At 31.8% G+C, this 17,863-nt stretch overlaps 1 protein-coding gene across 2 annotated transcripts; it reads right to left on the reverse strand.

Moving 5' to 3' along the window:
• Positions 1-239: 239 nt before the first annotated feature.
• Positions 240-5,582, reverse strand: LOC8275054 (acyl-CoA-binding domain-containing protein 1). 2 transcript variants are annotated; one of them, XM_015723616.3, is made up of 7 exons: positions 5,432-5,582; positions 4,812-5,324; positions 4,012-4,117; positions 3,792-3,895; positions 2,982-3,073; positions 1,040-1,137; positions 240-700 (listed from the first exon to the last, which is right to left on the reverse strand). In XM_015723616.3, exons 2-7 carry the CDS (start codon positions 5,282-5,284, stop codon positions 536-538), a joined length of 1,038 nt encoding a protein of 345 aa, XP_015579102.1. In that variant the 5' UTR covers positions 5,285-5,324; positions 5,432-5,582; the 3' UTR covers positions 240-535. The 2 variants fall into 2 exon arrangements, with proteins under 2 accessions (XP_015579102.1, XP_048235302.1); XM_048379345.1 differs by having other exon boundaries at positions 4,812-5,579.
• Between the last annotated feature and the right edge of the window lie 12,281 nt (positions 5,583-17,863).

Genomic DNA, 17,863 nt, shown 5'->3' on the forward strand with positions numbered 1-17,863 from the left:
GTAAAGCTTTTTATTAATTACGACTAATTGTGTAAAGGAATCCTCAATCAAACTAAATAATAGAAGTAAAAAAATTTAATATAATTAAATAAAAATTAAAAAACTCAACATAGTAAAATTGAATTTTAATAGAATAAAACTGAGTTTAATAATAAATTGTACCAAATATCAAACATCAATTTGAAGACGACAAATTTTAGGGCAACATGCCAACAATATTAAAAAAACAACAGGCAGGGGGCACATAAAATTTTTAAATCAAATAATACTGCAAAAGGCAAATAATTTCTGCACCAAGGTGCCCCCTGATCAATCACTCTTCACATATAATCTTCTTTTTTTCTTGGCAAAGATAGATCAGATCACTCTTCACATTAACTATGTAACGAAAAGAAAGGGATTTGGCAGAGATCATTGTCCCAAAGTTAAATTTATAATTGAAATAGAGATGGAAGGTTATACATTTCCATATACATCCATGGGAATTTCGTCAAGCTGGAAGAAGCTACAGAACATAGTATCAGTCAGAATCTGTTCATGTGTGCCGTAAGCAAGGCCAATCCAACTCACAAAGATCATTAGCAGACTTTCCATCGTTGTCTTTGATATTGGTGTCAGCATTTTGCTTTACAAGAAATTCAGCAATAGCTCCTCGCTCACATACAGCAGCATAATGCAATGGGGTCTGGCCTTCATTGTCCTTCCAATGCAAAATGGAAAGAGAAGAAAAAATAAGTAAAAGGAGCAATGATATTGCAACAACGGCAAAGAGAGGTTACTGAATCTCCATGGAAGAAAATGACCAAAAACTTGCATTGCTTGTTTTATATTTTTCTCCAGCTCTAGTCAAACTTAAGGTAAGATTTTAGGAGTACATAAGTTTTATTCTCAAGATAGAAATGTGAGAAATGACTAGAGGCAGATACATTTATTGCATCTTTCTAAACTTCTTCTAAATCAAAATTACCTCAATATCGTAAAATTTCAACATAGTAATAAGCACTTGAACACAAAAGGACTATAATGGCGACCAGTATACCTTTGCATTTATGTCAGTATTCCTTCCAACAAGAACTTCTACTACATTAAGATGGCCACGATCTACAGCCCAATGCATAGGGCTCCGACCCTCACTATCTGCAATTATCACAAATGAATAATTAGATTGATTATAATCTGGAGTCCCTCACTATCTGCAATTATCTAAATGAATAATTAGAAATTGATTATAATCTGGAGTCTCCTCCATTGCAAATACAGATTAAGAAGAAGAAACTCTCTTACAAAGTCTTACTTGAAACTCAAGCTTGTAATAAACAAAAAGCATATCCACAGCAAGACGAAGAAATTTATGATCTACATCATATGCATGCACTAAAGTAGAGTCTCATTTCGCAGTGCAGAAAACAAAGAAAATTAAATGCTTTATGCAATCTCATTGATAACTAAAACTGTTCCTACTAAAGGCAGGAAAAGTTCCATAACTACAAGATATCAGTACTGGACACAGTACATAACTAAAATATATGAAAGGTAAAAGGTAAGTAGTATGTTCTGCTGACGATAATTATAGACCGAAAGGGAAAATGTGATTCATTCTAAAAGAAAAGGTACATTGTGATTCACCAGCTTTCTTAAATTAAATCAGGCTAATGCATACACAATACTTTGAACTTCACATGTATTGTAAGTTGGCACCCTCAACTTTGTCTTTTGCCATTTAGACACATGAACCTGACAATTATATTATCATATGAGCACTTATTTGCTGATGTGGATAAGCATATGAATATCATCTAAATTTCAGCAAGTGAACCATGTATTGAGGCTTTAGTTGACCCCTACAAATATCCTCTCAAGTCCTCATAATTTTTAAACATCTTTTTGATCCCTTTCTTTTAATATTTCATGATGTTGTAAAATATCTTCTTAAACCCTAAATCTTTTTTCATATTTCATAATATTTATAATTTTCTTTTACTTCGACAATATTAAGGATAAATTTATTTAAATGTGTAAAGTTGAATAGTATGTGTTTACGATTAATTGAAACTTTCATTCTATATAACTAATTCTATTGACTATTTTAATACTAATTTCTAAGATTTCATAATTTAGAATGTCTAATACATGATATAATTTATAATTTAGTTTGGCTGTGAAAAATTATTAAATTTGAACATTTATTGCAATTATAATTATATTGATATTACATCTATTATTATTACATATGTTACAGGATTGTATTATTGTTGTTATTATTACTCTTAATTTTTAAAACTTAGTTTAGTTTGTCATTTCAATATTTCACATTATTATGAAATTTTAGATATTAATATTTAAATAATCCATAAAATTAGTTATACACTATGAAAGTTTTAATATAATTACAAACACTTTTTTTTTTTTTCAAATTTATACATTTTAGACGGAAGTATTTTTAAAATGTTTTAAAAGGGGTCAAAAAGATAATGTATAAAAATTATAAGATATTAAGAAAAAAAAAATTGTGAGGGTAAAAATATACAAGGACTTAATAAGATAGTTGGAACCTAAAGTTAGTGACAGTGTACAGTACATGCAAATAAGGTCTCATGTAACAGAAAAAGAGCCAATTAAGTGCCTAAGTGGTAAAATATAAAGTTGAGGATGCCAACTGATAAAACATGCAAAGTTTAGCGTGTTGTGCATGCATTAGGCCTATTAATATCAATTATCAATGATCTTCACAAGCTTCATAATCTGCTTGCATCCTATTGTGAAGCTAATATACTAAGCAATTAAGTAGAATGCTAACTTCGCTTGATGGACTAGTGAGCAAGCACCCTCAAGAACAGGGATTATAGGCCATATATTTGGAGCTCATAATGTTTTAATGCCTTGATGAGCTTACAACACAACTTCAGCACTCGCATCAACATGTAAGACATAATTTTTAATACTAACACAGTATAGAAGAAAAGAAAAACTACTGAACACACCTTTCAAGTTCACAGAAACACCAGTGTCTATACACTTGAGCAAGTTTTTCACATCTCCTTCTCTTGCAAAGGCATGAATAGCTTCCATTTGCCTAATAAAGCATCCAAATAAAGGAACCTTTTAGATGGTCGAAAATTTGTTGCCTAAATACTCGATATCTGTTTCCAAAAGCAAGTTAAACGACAAACAAATTCGAACATTCTACAGTAAGCATTTTGAAATATAAATCTGCAAGTCATACAATCAAAGTAAATCAGATTATCTAACTTAATCTTTTGCTGACTCATGCATATATAAACTTATAATGATGCAAGACATCCTGCCCTTCACCTTGCTCTCTTTGTCTCTCTCTCTCTCTCACATATACATATGAGCCTAGATTGGAAAATGGTCACATATGAATCTGTTTAGGCATGATAATGGCAAAGAACAGTAAGCATTAAAGCGCAATTATTGTCACCAAAAACTGAAAATGAGAAGGTGAGACAGGTAGAATAAGAAAGCAGATCAGGTACAGATAAAAGAACATTTAACTATCTACCCAACTCATCGATATTTCTGGAAAGCCTGATCAGCATAAAACCAAGCTAACCACTGTATCCACTAGGATATGAAAAGTGGCAAGTCAAATGGCTAGAGCCAAATCAACACAGATAAATTCACAAACTTTCCATAAGTATGTTTCCACGTGATCACATGAAGATCCAAGAAATCAAGCCCAACGAAACTATTTCTACGAGTATCTAACAAGGAAAAAGATATACAAATCGGAGAGGACCTTCCATCCATAGAAGTATAAAGAACCTTACAACTCATTTCCAGATTCTTCCTCATAGACATAAGTGCTGAAAACTGGACCCATAGGCCCTTTTGCATCTGTAGATTGTGAATCACCACCTCCACCTTTCCTTTTCTAACCATACAGGGAAAGAAAACATAAGTTAAAGATAATCCTACTGAAAGTAAAAACATTCTTAGAAGTAGAAAAGAAAGGGCAAAATGGTGAAACAAAGAAGATTAAAATCTCACAATGGTTGAACCAGAAGCCCAAGAAGGATACAACTCCGTAACAATATCAATGTACTTCTGCATCGCATCTTCTGGAGGCAGGGCACCTAGTTTCTGCCATGCTTGCCTGGTACAAATCACCCCGACAAAAGAAAAAAAAACAAAACAAAACAAAAAAAGAATGATGTTAAGCAGTCAACCTATTATACAGCTAGGGACTCTGCAGTGTTTGCATTATGGGCAGAAGCAAGAACTTTGACAATTTAAACCTTACACCCCAATCCCACAGTAATAATAACAACAAACAAACTAAGACCATTAAGTGAGGTTTTATATCCTGATGAAGATCTCCCAAGAAAGTTAGAAAACAAAAGAAAAGAATAAGAAAATTATAGCGTGTAACAGAAGATCATACTAATCCCCTTAAGTAGAAACAACATAATAAGACAATAATACTTCAAAGTTAAAAAGGGTCCTTCAGTAACTTCCAACACTATCCCTGGGCAAGAAAAAAATATACATTCTTTTTTTTATTTTATTCCTTTTCTTTTCTTCCTTGACTACTAACAATGATAAAAGATTTAGCTCTAGGTATAATGATTAGTTACCTACATTATATGTAATAAGGAAAAGGTACCTGACAGGTAGCTGGTATTGCTTCAATATCAAGCTAAATTCCTAACTAGCAACACTATCATACCTGAAAACATCATTCAAATTTACCAACTACTCCATTCTTAACATTTTTATTTTACAATAAAATACCGAATTTTAGCTTTCAATTTCACATTTCTAACAATAGAAATCCATAAGAAAATTACCACTTAGCACGAGCAGTCATTTTGATAGCAGAAGGAGGAGGAGCACTACAAGGTCCTTCAGTAGCAATCTTGTACAACCCATAAAGCTGCAACTGAACATCCGTCGACACCTTCTGCGACAGCCGATCAGCAGCAGCGGCAGCCACAAAAGCCGTCGCTGCACTAAACATTTCATCAAGTTCCGTACTCTCAACACCCTCCCAATCATCATCATCATCATCATCATTATCAGTACCACTTCCAGCTACACTCTCATTCCTAACGCTTCCGTGCTCAGCCATCACCGACTCAGTTTCCTGGATTGTGCTTAAATTCCCAGAAGCCAAATCAGCCGTTGATTTGGTTTGACCGCGTGATATGGTCAGATTATCGTCTTTAAAAGATACGACAATAGAGATAAGCTTGGCGAGAAGGTAAGAGAAAATGAGACCTAAGAAAATGGACTGAAGAAACTGATGCCAGTCTCCACCCATGGCTGATGATGATATCAGAGGAAGAACAAAAACCCTAACCCTAGAAAGTATAGAATTAAAGAAAATTAATCAATTAATTAAAAACAGTGAGACATAGATGAGTTAGAATTTGCAGATAGAAATTGTGGAGATAAAGACGGAGATTGCCTTAATACTAATCGAATCAACGAGGGAACGTTATTGTTGTTAGATAAACAGAAACAGAAAAGCTGACCGAAATCTTTTGGCGCCTGGACTTTTTTTGGGTATTTAATGAGGTGACCTTGGGCTTGTCAGCAAGACAATGGCTGGACTGGGTTTTGGGATGCCAAAGACTATCTTAATTTATAGGGTTGTTTACATAAATACACTCAATTCAAATATTTTAAAAATTAACTAAACATCAAACATATCAAAAAATATTTACAAAAAAATTACACATCAACTAAAATCAACTAAAAATCAACAAGTTAAAAAAAATTAAATAAATGAAAACCAAAGAATAAAATTAAAATCTAAACAAATATAAATTAGACAATAATAAAAAATCAACCAAACATAAATTATACCCCTCTTACATCAATCAAATGTCAATTAAAAATCATTCAACTAAGAAAATACTTTAAATTTTTATTTTTTTTAATAATAATTTTCAGAAGTATTTTAATAATTGAATATGTATTTATTAAGAATTTATTCAAGTGTTGATAAATATTTCAATCTTTAAACATCTTTAATTATTTTAACACATACGTGAGTGTTATTTCAATTTTATGAATTTAGTATATTATAATTATTTTGTAATACTCGTAACTTTTTATTATTATCTTAATTAATATTATTTATTTTATGTAAATTATCTAAGTTATTATTTTTATTGTCTCTTAATTTCATAATTAGTCTCATTGATGCATGTATGCATAATTTTATCTTTGTTACTATTTTAAATCTTATCTTGATTTAATTCAACTTAATAAATGAATATATATTATTTATTCTTTTAGGATGATTTTAAATTTATAAGATATACTTTGCATGCCCAATTAATGATTTATTTTCCAATTAGACAATTGAAATGTGAATTCAACATTTTAACTCCAATTTAACAAACTAAATATATATATTTAAATTTCAGGTACTTTAGCACATGTTTTACAAGGGTAGGACCTAACAGAAATATAAGGGGATAAAATTAATATTTTGGTCTCTTTGCCTTTTAAATACTCTATCAGTACCCATTTTATGGATTTAGATATCAAAGGAATTATGGAAAACTCGATGATGAAAATTACTGTCAGTACCCATTTTTCAGATCCATATATCGAGAGAATTATAGAAAACCTGATGATGAAAGTCGCTACCTTTTTAAAGTCTCGGAAGGTTGAGGACGGATGAATCTCAATTAGGTTTGAGAATAATTGAACCAAAATTTTTTTAGAATCAATTTGGACTAAATTTGCAGAAAGAATTAAGTTTGAAGTAGTTTTTATAAGTTCAGATACTAAAATATAAATTTTTTCAGAATTTTTTTACCCCCTAAACCAATCGGCTCTATGGACAGCCGAATTGGCTGTGCATAGAGCCCTTTGGCTTATCATAGAGCCGAATCGGCTCTGTGCATAGTTGATTGGCTCTACATAATACTGGTTGACTTATTTTCCAATTTCAACTCCATTAAAAATGCTAAAATTAATAAAAGAAGATTTAGTGATAATTATTGGATTTTATTGATAATTTTAGATGGATATTCATTTAATTGAATATCTAATAAAATCAAGAGATTTAATTAATTATTGATATTTATCTAATACAACTAGGGTTTTCTAGAATTCGGAGGCTATAAATATATCATTAAGTCTTAGGTCTAAGTTTGGCTACACTCATTAATTACTAGAGCTATGTTAATTAATTAAACATAGTTTTAGGAAATAAAGGGAGAAGTCACTAAGAAAGAGCTTTGAAATAGGAAAGTTTTTCTTTAAAATGACAAAAGATTTTCTCAATCTTAGACAACAGTGAATTCTCATCCGATCTTCAATTCAACCGCCTCATCATCTCTAGAGACTCGCATATTATCAATCTATAGTGACAACTTGAGGGCTCCCAAAATTCCAGCATTTCCCTCTTTTTTACTGGTCTTTTAGTTTTATACTTTTAAGAAACATGATTAGGTTGATTTTTGGATGTTTTACATGATTTACATAATTATATTTAGGATTTTTATGTATCAACATACTTTTATAATGCTGGATTTTGAATATGATAATATGAACATGTCGAGTATTATGTCTGATGATTGGAATAATTAAGGCCAAATATTTTTTTATTATGAGACCGTATCAAATTTTTAGGGTTATATGATTAAAATCTAGAATCTGCATGTGAAGTTTTATTTACCTTCTGTTATTTTTTGCTTTCTAGGGTTTGTATTATTTAATGTTTTCTAGCTTAATTTAAATTGTTCTTTTATGATTTTTACTTCATATTGTTGAGTTTTCTTGTGCATGTGAAATTGTCGGCGAGAGGATCGAAGAAAAGATGCCAAACGACCGTTACCAAGTCTTAGAACCGATCGGCTTTGTGATGTCATCAATATGTTGTTCCTCCCAAATTACCTTAATTCATAGATTTTCGAGCCTTTTGCTAATTTTCACCAATTTTGACCTAGATTAATCATTTTTATTAAGCTTATTAATTGTATGAGGACTATAACAGCTAGATTTAATTTCATGCACTTTAATCTTTGTATTATTTTGATGGATACCAAATATCTATTGCATAAATGTTTAATCAAAACTGGACACATAGACTTTAGGCTTAGAATTGGACCTTAACATGAAATTGTAGTCCATTAAACTAAAGAATGGTAAAATAGGCTTAAATTAAAATTCATATAGACTTAATGGGTTTTGTCATGCTCTAATTAATTAAATGGGTCTCACTAGAATGAGAATTATTTATTTGGGCTTTAGTATAAAAAGTAGTCCATTTAGGTTTTAAAGGCTAGAAATTAAATGCATAAGTTGTAATTTGGGCTAAGACTAAATAGGCCTTTGTACATAATTGAATATTGAAGTAGGCTAAATAAATTAAACAATGGTTAGGCTTAAAAAAGATGGCTAAACTTAAGAGGACCTCACATGCTGTAATGGATGCTTGTAGAAATACAATTGTGGCATTTATAGAAAATAGGCCGTTAAACAATAAAATTAAAGACAAAGATACATAAATAAGGAATTTAGCCTAGCGGGCGTTTCTCTTTATTTTGATTTTTCTTTTTATTTCAATTCTTTTTTGGATTGCATGTTGCCTTGCTTTGGCTTGGTGAACTCACACCCTTGTATAGTCTATTAGCCTTATTATGGTCCCAAGGAAAGGTTTTTGAGTTGATGAACCTAGTTTTCTATTGTGTTTGCATCGGGTTTTCTTTTTCAAGGATCATAGCCATATTATCTTCTATATTTTCTCATTTTCTTAGGCTTATGCCCATTTTTGGCTCAACTAGTTTGGTGAAGGCATAGGTTGAGGCTTATACTAGGTATGTCTTTTAAGGATTCATGCAAAATAATATTGTCTCTTTATTCCTTATTTTTTTTCTTTTTCTATTCTTACTCTTTCCCCGGAATTTTAAGCAGGCTACAAATGCGACCTCAGTCACGCTTGAATCAAATGAATAATATGACACAGAATCATAATATGCAAATAAAATAGTCATGAAAATGCTTAATTAATAATATGTAAAACATCTGTACAAATAAACAAGACTGATTGTCTAATGCATGATGTTGAAACTATTGTCTATCGGAGTCAATAGGAAAAATAAAACATGGTGATCTTCATTCGGGATTAGCAATCTTTGCCTCATCGATGAGCATCTGAACCTTATTTCTTAGAGCATAGAAACTGTAAGTATCGTGGCTAGGCAGCTGATGATATTTACATAAGGTATTTTGGTTACTGCCCATTTGAGTCACCTCTGGTCTTATAAAAGGTGAATTCGGTAGTTAAAGTTCTTCTAGCTTAACAATGATTTGAGATAAGGGCCCCGAGAACTTAGCGAACTTTCACGGCTGACTGGTTATACTAAAGGTCATGTCCAGGGCATTCACTTCTGTTGGGCCAGGACTATTTGTACTGCTCCTTCTGTAGGAGTTATTTTTTAGCTCAGGCTCTTCAACATTAGTAGCACAATCCCTCAAATCCTCAAGATTCTTGATAGGCTAGGGAGCCAACTTATCATAGAGGTGAGACAACAGATCTTTAATGGCAAAGCGCACTTGATCTCTTATCATAGTTTAGCTTGAGGTAGCGCTAGCTTAGCCTGGCAGCTTTGCTAAAGTATGGTTTTTTGGGTTCCAAGGCTTTAGGGTCAATCATCGAGGTTGTTTCCATATGTTTAACACACATTATTCATTCAAGAGCATCCTACCAAATAAAATATCTCATCATCGGGCTTATAAAATTTTTGATTTGAAAAAATTTGGTGCTAACAAGAGCTTCACAACCTTCCCTATTGTACCTAACTCCGAACCCATAATCTCTGATGTTGGTGAGGGGGAATCTTAGGCTTTCTACAAGGATCCAAAGCAGTCATCCACACTCTCCTCTTTGTCCCAATATTTCGGGTGGCAACTCCACTTTTTTTATGGTCACATAATCATTGTAGTCTTCTTGGTCCTTAAACTGATTGGCTCATTTCGAAAGAAGCCTAGTAGAAAGAGCAATTTCTCGACACAGTGAAAAGGTCGCAAGTCATTTGGGGCTCGGCCTAAAACCCACTATCGCTCACCATAGCTCAGGAAAAAATCAAGACATAAAAAGAAAAGATCTAGTTATTGTTTACATGAAAGTGCAGGAATGTATGACTTTCATGGCACAAATATCCAAAGTAGAGTACAATTTAATGCAAAACTATTTATTTCGTGAGTTATCTCCCGAGCTATATCCTTTATTGTCATTATAACTCTCAGATTCCTAATATGCTTCAATATCAACATTGTTGTTCTTATCCCGTCCTTCAAACCATCAGACTTTATGCTTTGTACCCAAAGTGTAGATAATTGAGTTATCAAAGTGTCGATGTTGATGAGCATCATAATGTCTTTGTTCAAATTAAGGAATTATAAAGATATATTAGATGTTAGACATTAATTCCTCAATAAAGGTGTCGTATGGGCCCAATAGTTGCTTAGTGAGAGTAGCCTAGTAAGGGTAAGCTGAAGTTAGCATAAATATTATTTTTATATTTTCTATGCATTATATGGTATTTCTCTAGAAACTTTAACTCTTAGGTTAAGTGGAAATAAGCTACGTATAATTCTCTAACAATCTCTAATCTATATTGGTCAAATAATAGTTACAAATTAGATTTGAGTTTTTAAAGGTCGTTTTTAAAATTCGATGAACAATTGAATATATAAAAATATACTATAATTATTAGATTGATATGATAACTTTATATGACTTGTGTGCATTGCTTTTGGTCTATTGAAGGTTCAGCCCAAGTTTAGCTCTTGAAATGATAGTACAAACTTTAAAAATGATGGCTAGAAAACCTTAGGTATTTAATAGTTGGCCTGTATTTGGTTCATGAAATAATTAAAGGAATAAAATAGTTATTCCATGTGGAATAGCTATTTCCAATATGAAATTTGAATAGAAGATAATAATTGAAGAATAAGTATTTCGTATTTTAAAAACTAAAATATTTTACACTAGTTTCCTATATTAAATTCACTTGTTATTATCTTTTATTATCCACCACCAACGATATTTTCACCCACCACCCACCACTACTACTATCACCATCACCATAACATATATTACTATATATACTATTCAATTATAATTTTATTTAAAAATAGTTAATTCAATCCCATGAATCAAAAGGTGGAATAAAAATTATGTAAAATTAGTTATTCTATTCTATAAAAATTACTATTATGCTCCATACACATTCCATTCTATGAATTAAACGTGATTTAAGGATTTTTAATTACGCTTCACACATGCAACTAGAATTGTAATGCTTCAAGGTTATATTTTGAATCTGAATTACTCTTCTATTTCTTTTAGAGTATTCCCACTCAGGATTAGCCTTTCACAAAGGAGAAGAAGTATGCTTTATGCAATAGAGACTTTGAGACCCACATGTTTTACTAATAAAAAAAATTATAAATAGTTTTTCATAATGATAACTAAGGTAACCACAACAATTACTTAATTATATCCAATTAGATAGTAGAACTAGGAAGGTTCCAAGTTGGAGTCTCCTAAACCACAAAAGTGAAGCCATATTATGGCTAACATGAAAGTTATAGATTGATACTAATATGAACTTCATAATTTGCTCCTTTGACAACTAGCAAAAGGTCATCTTTATTTTAGAAAAGTTGCATAATTTGAAGTAATATAATGTGACATCTTTAATTTTACCTCCCGTAATTTTGAGTCGTAGTCTCACCTCTGCTTATCTATCATACACTGATCTTAGTGATAGTTTATCATATTTATAATGAGATATATAGAAAGGGGCAGATACTTATATTCTATAAATAAATATCCTTATTATGTAGAACTGCATCTCTTGTAAGGAATCTTATACCCTGTTAGGTTATATTCATAGCTCATTATTTAAGAGAAGATTTGCTTAGAGCCTTCCTAATAAGATTAAATATAAAGGCTTTGTTTTCTTATCCTTTTCCCACAGAGTGAATTGAATTATAGTTCCAATTGAAAATGTAGAAGAAGAGAATGACTTCATTGTATTATATTGATGTATAAAGAGTATAAATACAAGTACATAATAGGTATAAGATAAGGATAACTACGAACAAAAGTAGTAATAAAAAAATGACAGATGTGGTAATCATTAACCTCATCAGTCATCCTTAAGTTGATGGAGGGGGCACACAGTCAACTTGTGTCTCAACTGTTGGAAAACTGGTTTAGAAATAGGCTCTGTTAGTGAATGAGCAATTTGGTCAGCAGAAGAGAGATAGCAGACCCGAAGTTCCATTGCTGCCACCTTTTCTCTAACAAAGTAGAAGTAAATTTCTACATGCTTGGAATGGGAATGAAATATGGGAATTGTAGTGAGATAGATTGCCTGAGGTTGTCACAATAGAATGTTGGTGTTGTTGCAAATGTGCCACCAATCTCGTTAAAGAAAGAACAGAACTAATAAAGCTCGTTGACATTAGATGCTAATGCCATGTATTAAGCTTCTATGGAAGAGCGTGACACTACGTGTTGCTTCTTGAATCCCCAACTGATCAAGTTTGATCTGATATAAATTGCAAAATCCAACGTTAATATTTCCCATCATAAACACAGCTTGCCTGATCAAAATCGCTATAAGCTGTAATAGAATTGCAAGGAGATTTAGTGATAAGCAACCCTGAATACATAGTGTACTTGAGATATATTAAAATTCTCTTGACAATAGTCCAGTGATTATCTCGTGGAGCATGCATAAACTGTGAAGCTTTATTTACGACAAAGCAAATATCAGATGGGTGTGACAAGTATTGGAGTCCACTTACCACACTTCGATAAAGGGTAACGTCAAAGATAATGGAGTTAAAACATTATTTACACCTTCCATGTGTACCGTGGATAACAAATCTCGAATGTATTTAGTTTGTGTAGGTAACAAGCTTAACTTGGTCCAATGAGCCTCTATTTTAAAAAAATAATGTAATCAACCTACATGTTTGAGAGCAAAATGAGATTTTATATTGGAATAGCGTGACACTGTGCGTTGCTTATTAGATTCCTAACTATTTCTATCCAATATAAATTGCAAAACCCAAAGTCAATTTTTATCATCAATACAGCTTACTCAATCAGCACCGTTGTAAGATATAATAGAATTGCAAGGAGATTTAGTGATAAGCAACCCTAAATCCACGGTGGACTTGAGATATCTTAAAATTCTTTTGATAACAGTCCAATGATTGTCTCGTCTAGCATGCATAAACTGTGAAGCTTTATTTACGACAAAGCAAATATTAGGATGGGTTAGTGACGAGTATTAATGTCCACCTACCACACTTCGATAAAGGGTGGCTTCAAATAATGAATGACCATCAGAATGGGATAGCTTGACGATTGGAGATGACGAAGTTGAAGCACTATTTACACCTTCCATATTTACCTTGGACAACAAATCTCAATTGTATTTGGTTTGAGTAAGTAATAAGCCTGACTTGGTCTAACGAGCCTCTATTCCTAAAAGATAATGTAATCGACATAAGTGTATAAGAGCAAAACAAGATTTTGTGTTAGTAATTACATAATGTGTAAATGAAGTATCATTGCTTGTTAAGATAATGTCATCAACATAGACTGCATAGTTTACAATGGCAATACCTCTAACATAATATAATATAGACAACTCTGTTTTGGAGGCCATGAATCCTTAAGAGAGAAGATAGTCTTAAAGGCACTCGAACCATTTTCTAGAAGCCTATTTAAGGTTGTAGAGAGAATGTTGAAGTTTGCAAATAAAATTCGGGTGAAAGGGATCAACAAAACTGATCAATTGTTGTAAACATTCTCCTTCAAATGGCCATGAAGAAACGCGTTGGAAAAATCTAATTGATGGATGTCCTAGCCTTTAGAATATGCAAGAGATAAACAGAGTCAGATTGTTGTGGGTTTAACCAAAGGGCTAAAAGTGTGAGTATAATCAATACATGGCCTTTCATGAAAACCTTTAGCAACAAGGTGTGCTTTATAATGATTAACCGATCCATCTAGATTATGTTTGATGTGATACACCCACTTATTTCCAATTATATTTTTTATTGATGAAGGTGGAACGAGGGACCATGTTTGATTTGCCATTAATGCATCATATTCCTCTTTCATTTCTTGTCGCCACTTAGGATTTTTTTGGCTTGTATGTAACAACTTAGTATTGATTTGTGAAAGAAAGTGTGAGGTCTTAATGAATTAGTTTGGGATCGAGTGATCATGAGGTGAGTTTTGGCTGGTTAAAAAGGTATTGGGTTGTTAGAATATGATGTAAGATCAATAACAAGTGGAAGAGATATTGAAGATGTGATATTGGAAGAATAGGGAATATGATGACGTTGATCTTGTACGGATGAGGAAGAGTTAACATTTGGTTCTGTATGGACAATTATAGAAGGATAGGTGTTGGTGATAGAGTTGGATATAGTTAAGTTTTATTAGGATAGGTTATTGGTGGCAGTTTGTTGTGAATGGTAGAGGGAACAAGAATCATGAATGGTATATTGGATATAGGAATCTTTGTTTTAATATCAACTTGCTTAGAAAATGGAAAATCTTGTTCATCAAAAATCACATGGCGTGAGATATACAATTTCTAAGATTTGGAATCAAAACAAATATGCCCTTTATGTATTTTGCTATAACCAAGAAATATGCAAGGAATAGAAATGGAAAAAAATTATTTTTAGCATTTGGACAAAGCCATGGATAACATAAGCAACCAAAACTTTTAAGATTATGATAATTGGGACAATCTTGAACAAGCATTCATATGGACTTTTAATTTTGAGGTTTCGAGTTGGCAATTGATCAATAAGGTAGAGAACAGTGTAAAATGCATGTTGCCAAAATTCGGATGGAGCATATGAATGTTGCATTAGTGCTAAGTCTGTTTCTATAATGCGTTGAAAGTTTTCTCTCGGTACATCCATTTTGTTATGGAGTATTAGGATAGGAACTTTATTGTGTTATTCCATAATCATTAAGATATTTGGTTAAAACTTGAAACTCACCACTCTAATCTACCTGAAAACTTTTAATTGAATGATTAAAAAAACTTTTCTATAATATGTCTAAATCTAATGAAAGCATTCAATGCCTATAAATCTAAGTATACTTTTTGAAATGATAAAAAAGATGACATAATACTTATTATTATCAAGAGATAAAGAAGGTGTAGGACCCCAAAGATCCAAAGAAATTAAATTTAGAGGATCTTCAACTTGATGATTTAAGTTGAAAAAGGTAATCGATGAATTTTGCTAGCACTACAAGCATGACAAAGATGACTTGGAAATGAATTTTAATAATTGATATGTTAGAGGTGAAGTGCTTGTTTGATTATGCAATTTGAAGCATGTTCCAAGCGCGCATGCCAAATAGGAGGAGAACACAAATGTGCATGAATGGATGCCTTTAGTGGTGAAAGAAGAATAGAGTATAATCCATTGTCATTCAGGCTTGAATGCAGCAAATCTCTTATGGAGATATCCTTTATTTCATAATGATCATGAAACAAATTAAGAGAAACTTGGTTAATTGTAGCAAAAGAGGAGATAGATAATAAATTAACACAAGCATCATGAACATGTAAGATATTATCTAATTTGAAAGAAGTAGAGCTAGAGGAAATAACATTAGAAGAACCAATATTACAAATTAGGAGGCTTTTACCATTAGTGAGAGAAACATCATTAGAGCCATTATAATCTAAATTGATTATCAAATTTTCCATATTTGAAGTAATATGATGGTTGGCCCTTGTATCTAATATACGTGGTTGTTGGTTTAGAGATGATGGAGTAGCCAAATGACTGGTTGGTTTAAGTGTGTGAGGGTACTGTTCAGAGTAGCTAGTGGGCTGACAAAAAGTGACCATAGCCATTGCAAGTGTGACAAATAATATCACCTGAATAGGACGGAGGAGCAACATGACTACTGGCATTGTATGATGGGTGATAGCTAGAATTCTGATGCCGTAGTGAGGAGACTGATATCCTCGGCCTCTATTACATCCATCTTGGCCTCAAGAAGAAGGAGGCATAGAACAACTTGTAACATTAATCAAGGATTGTGCGAGATGGGCAGTAGGAATTGCAATATCCTTGATGATTCAGCATTAAAACTTTGCTATTCATTCAAAAGAAGGCCAAAAAGCTCATTAAAAGTGGCATTTTTACTTCTGTTTTCAACGAATCAGTTCAATGGGCAATAAGATGGTCTTAAATTGTTTATAATTACTTAGACCAAAGCTTCATTGGGAACAGAATGTCTCAAGACTGCCAACTTATCAAAAATCACCTTAGCTCGTTGGAGATGGACTCACTTTGTTTTTTCTAATTTATAAAAATATAGCTTAAGGCTGCAGACTTGATCCTTTGAAGTGGCAACATGTGTGTTCTCCAATTTTTTCCAAGCAACACGAGTAGCTAATGAACTAATGATTTATGATACGTAAGTTTCAAACATGGAGCCAATTATTTTGCTTAATACAAGCTTGGCAAAACTAGCCAAGTTGGGTTGGGTTGATCATTCACTTTTTTTGGAGGGGGATCGGTGCTTCCATCAACATGTTTTGCCAAGTCTTAGCTATGAAGCAAAGGGTGTAGTTGTGTTGGCCAAAGTAGATAGTCGGTAGAGTTCAACTTAATATGAAGCTGATGTGCAATGTTTTGTAGTGTGGGTGTGAATAAAAAGGAGGTTGTGGGTTGAATTGCAGTATTTTGGTTTTCAAAAGTCGACATTATTGGTATTGAAGGTTCAGGCCTGGGCTATTACGCCACTTATGGCTCTGATACCATGAAAACATTAAAGACAAGAATAACTTTAGTGTATTGTATTGATGTAGAAAGAGAGTATAAATACAAGTATATAATAAGTATAAGATAAGGATAACTATGAACAAGAGTAGTTATAACAAGAATGACAGATATAGTAAATCATTATTCTTATCACCAATTTGTTCTTATAATATTCTTGTATTCCTATTACTAATTAATTTACTTTCAATTTTGTAGTTCCTTCTCTTTATTGTAACATTTCTTCCATATTTTGGAGTTAGCATTTTTTTTTAAATGAGGAAATAATGTTACAAGTCCAATACTTTCATTTGATCCTTGCATAGTAGAAAGCTTCGTATACAAGAAATATTTTTCATTTATTATCATTATTATTATTATTAATATTGTTATTATTATTTTTATTTCGAGCCAAAAGATTTAATTTTTCGATTGTATATTTGCATGATGTATAGAATAAAATAATAAAAATTGAATTGAACAACAAATTAATAGGTGTGATTTTTATATAATAATAATTAATTCTTCAAGGATTATGATTAAAACTAACCCTATATTTATGCAAATATATCTTACAAATATTTGTTGTAAGTTGAGAATTTTTTTTATACTTTAATTTCTCCTTGTTTGAGCTAGTGTTTATGGGTGATAGATTTTCAACTTTTTAATGTTTTTTGATATGTACTTATGTCTATATGGAAACTATTAAAATATAATTTATAAATATGGAGATCAACGCGCATAACTAAATAGAAAAATAGAATACTTTATTTCTAATTGAATAAATATAAAAACAAAAGAAAAAAAGTAGCACCTTTCTCTTTATAATTCTTTAACTTCGTCCAAACATTTTTATTTTATTAAATGTTTCTATGAACTTTAACATTATTAATGAGTATTAATGATCTTAATTAATGTGTTCTTATTATTGTAGCCAACTTACAAAGATTCCAAAATCTGATTAAAAAAGATATAAAATAAATTTTCCTATTAAGTATCCAAATTTTAACATCTTTTTTCTTTAAAGATTTTCTAGGGCAAA

The sequence above is a fragment of the Ricinus communis genome, chromosome 1 (genome assembly GCF_019578655.1).
Source record: "Ricinus communis isolate WT05 ecotype wild-type chromosome 1, ASM1957865v1, whole genome shotgun sequence".
NCBI lineage: Eukaryota > Viridiplantae > Streptophyta > Magnoliopsida > Malpighiales > Euphorbiaceae > Ricinus > Ricinus communis.

What these genes read in the sequence shown, in the direction of transcription:
- LOC8275054 (XM_015723616.3), bottom strand. Translation starts at nt 5,284, where the DNA reads ATGGGTGGAGACTGGCATCAGTTTCTTCAGTCCATTTTCTTAGGTCTC. An exon ending in ATGACTGCTCGTGCTAAGTG is followed by an intron (nt 4,118 to 4,811) that starts GTAATTTTCTTA and finishes GATTTGTACCAG; the next exon opens with GCAAGCATGGCAGAAACTAG. An exon ending in ATACTGACATAAATGCAAAG is followed by an intron (nt 701 to 1,039) that starts GTATACTGGTCG and finishes TTGCATTGGAAG; the next exon opens with GACAATGAAGGCCAGACCCC.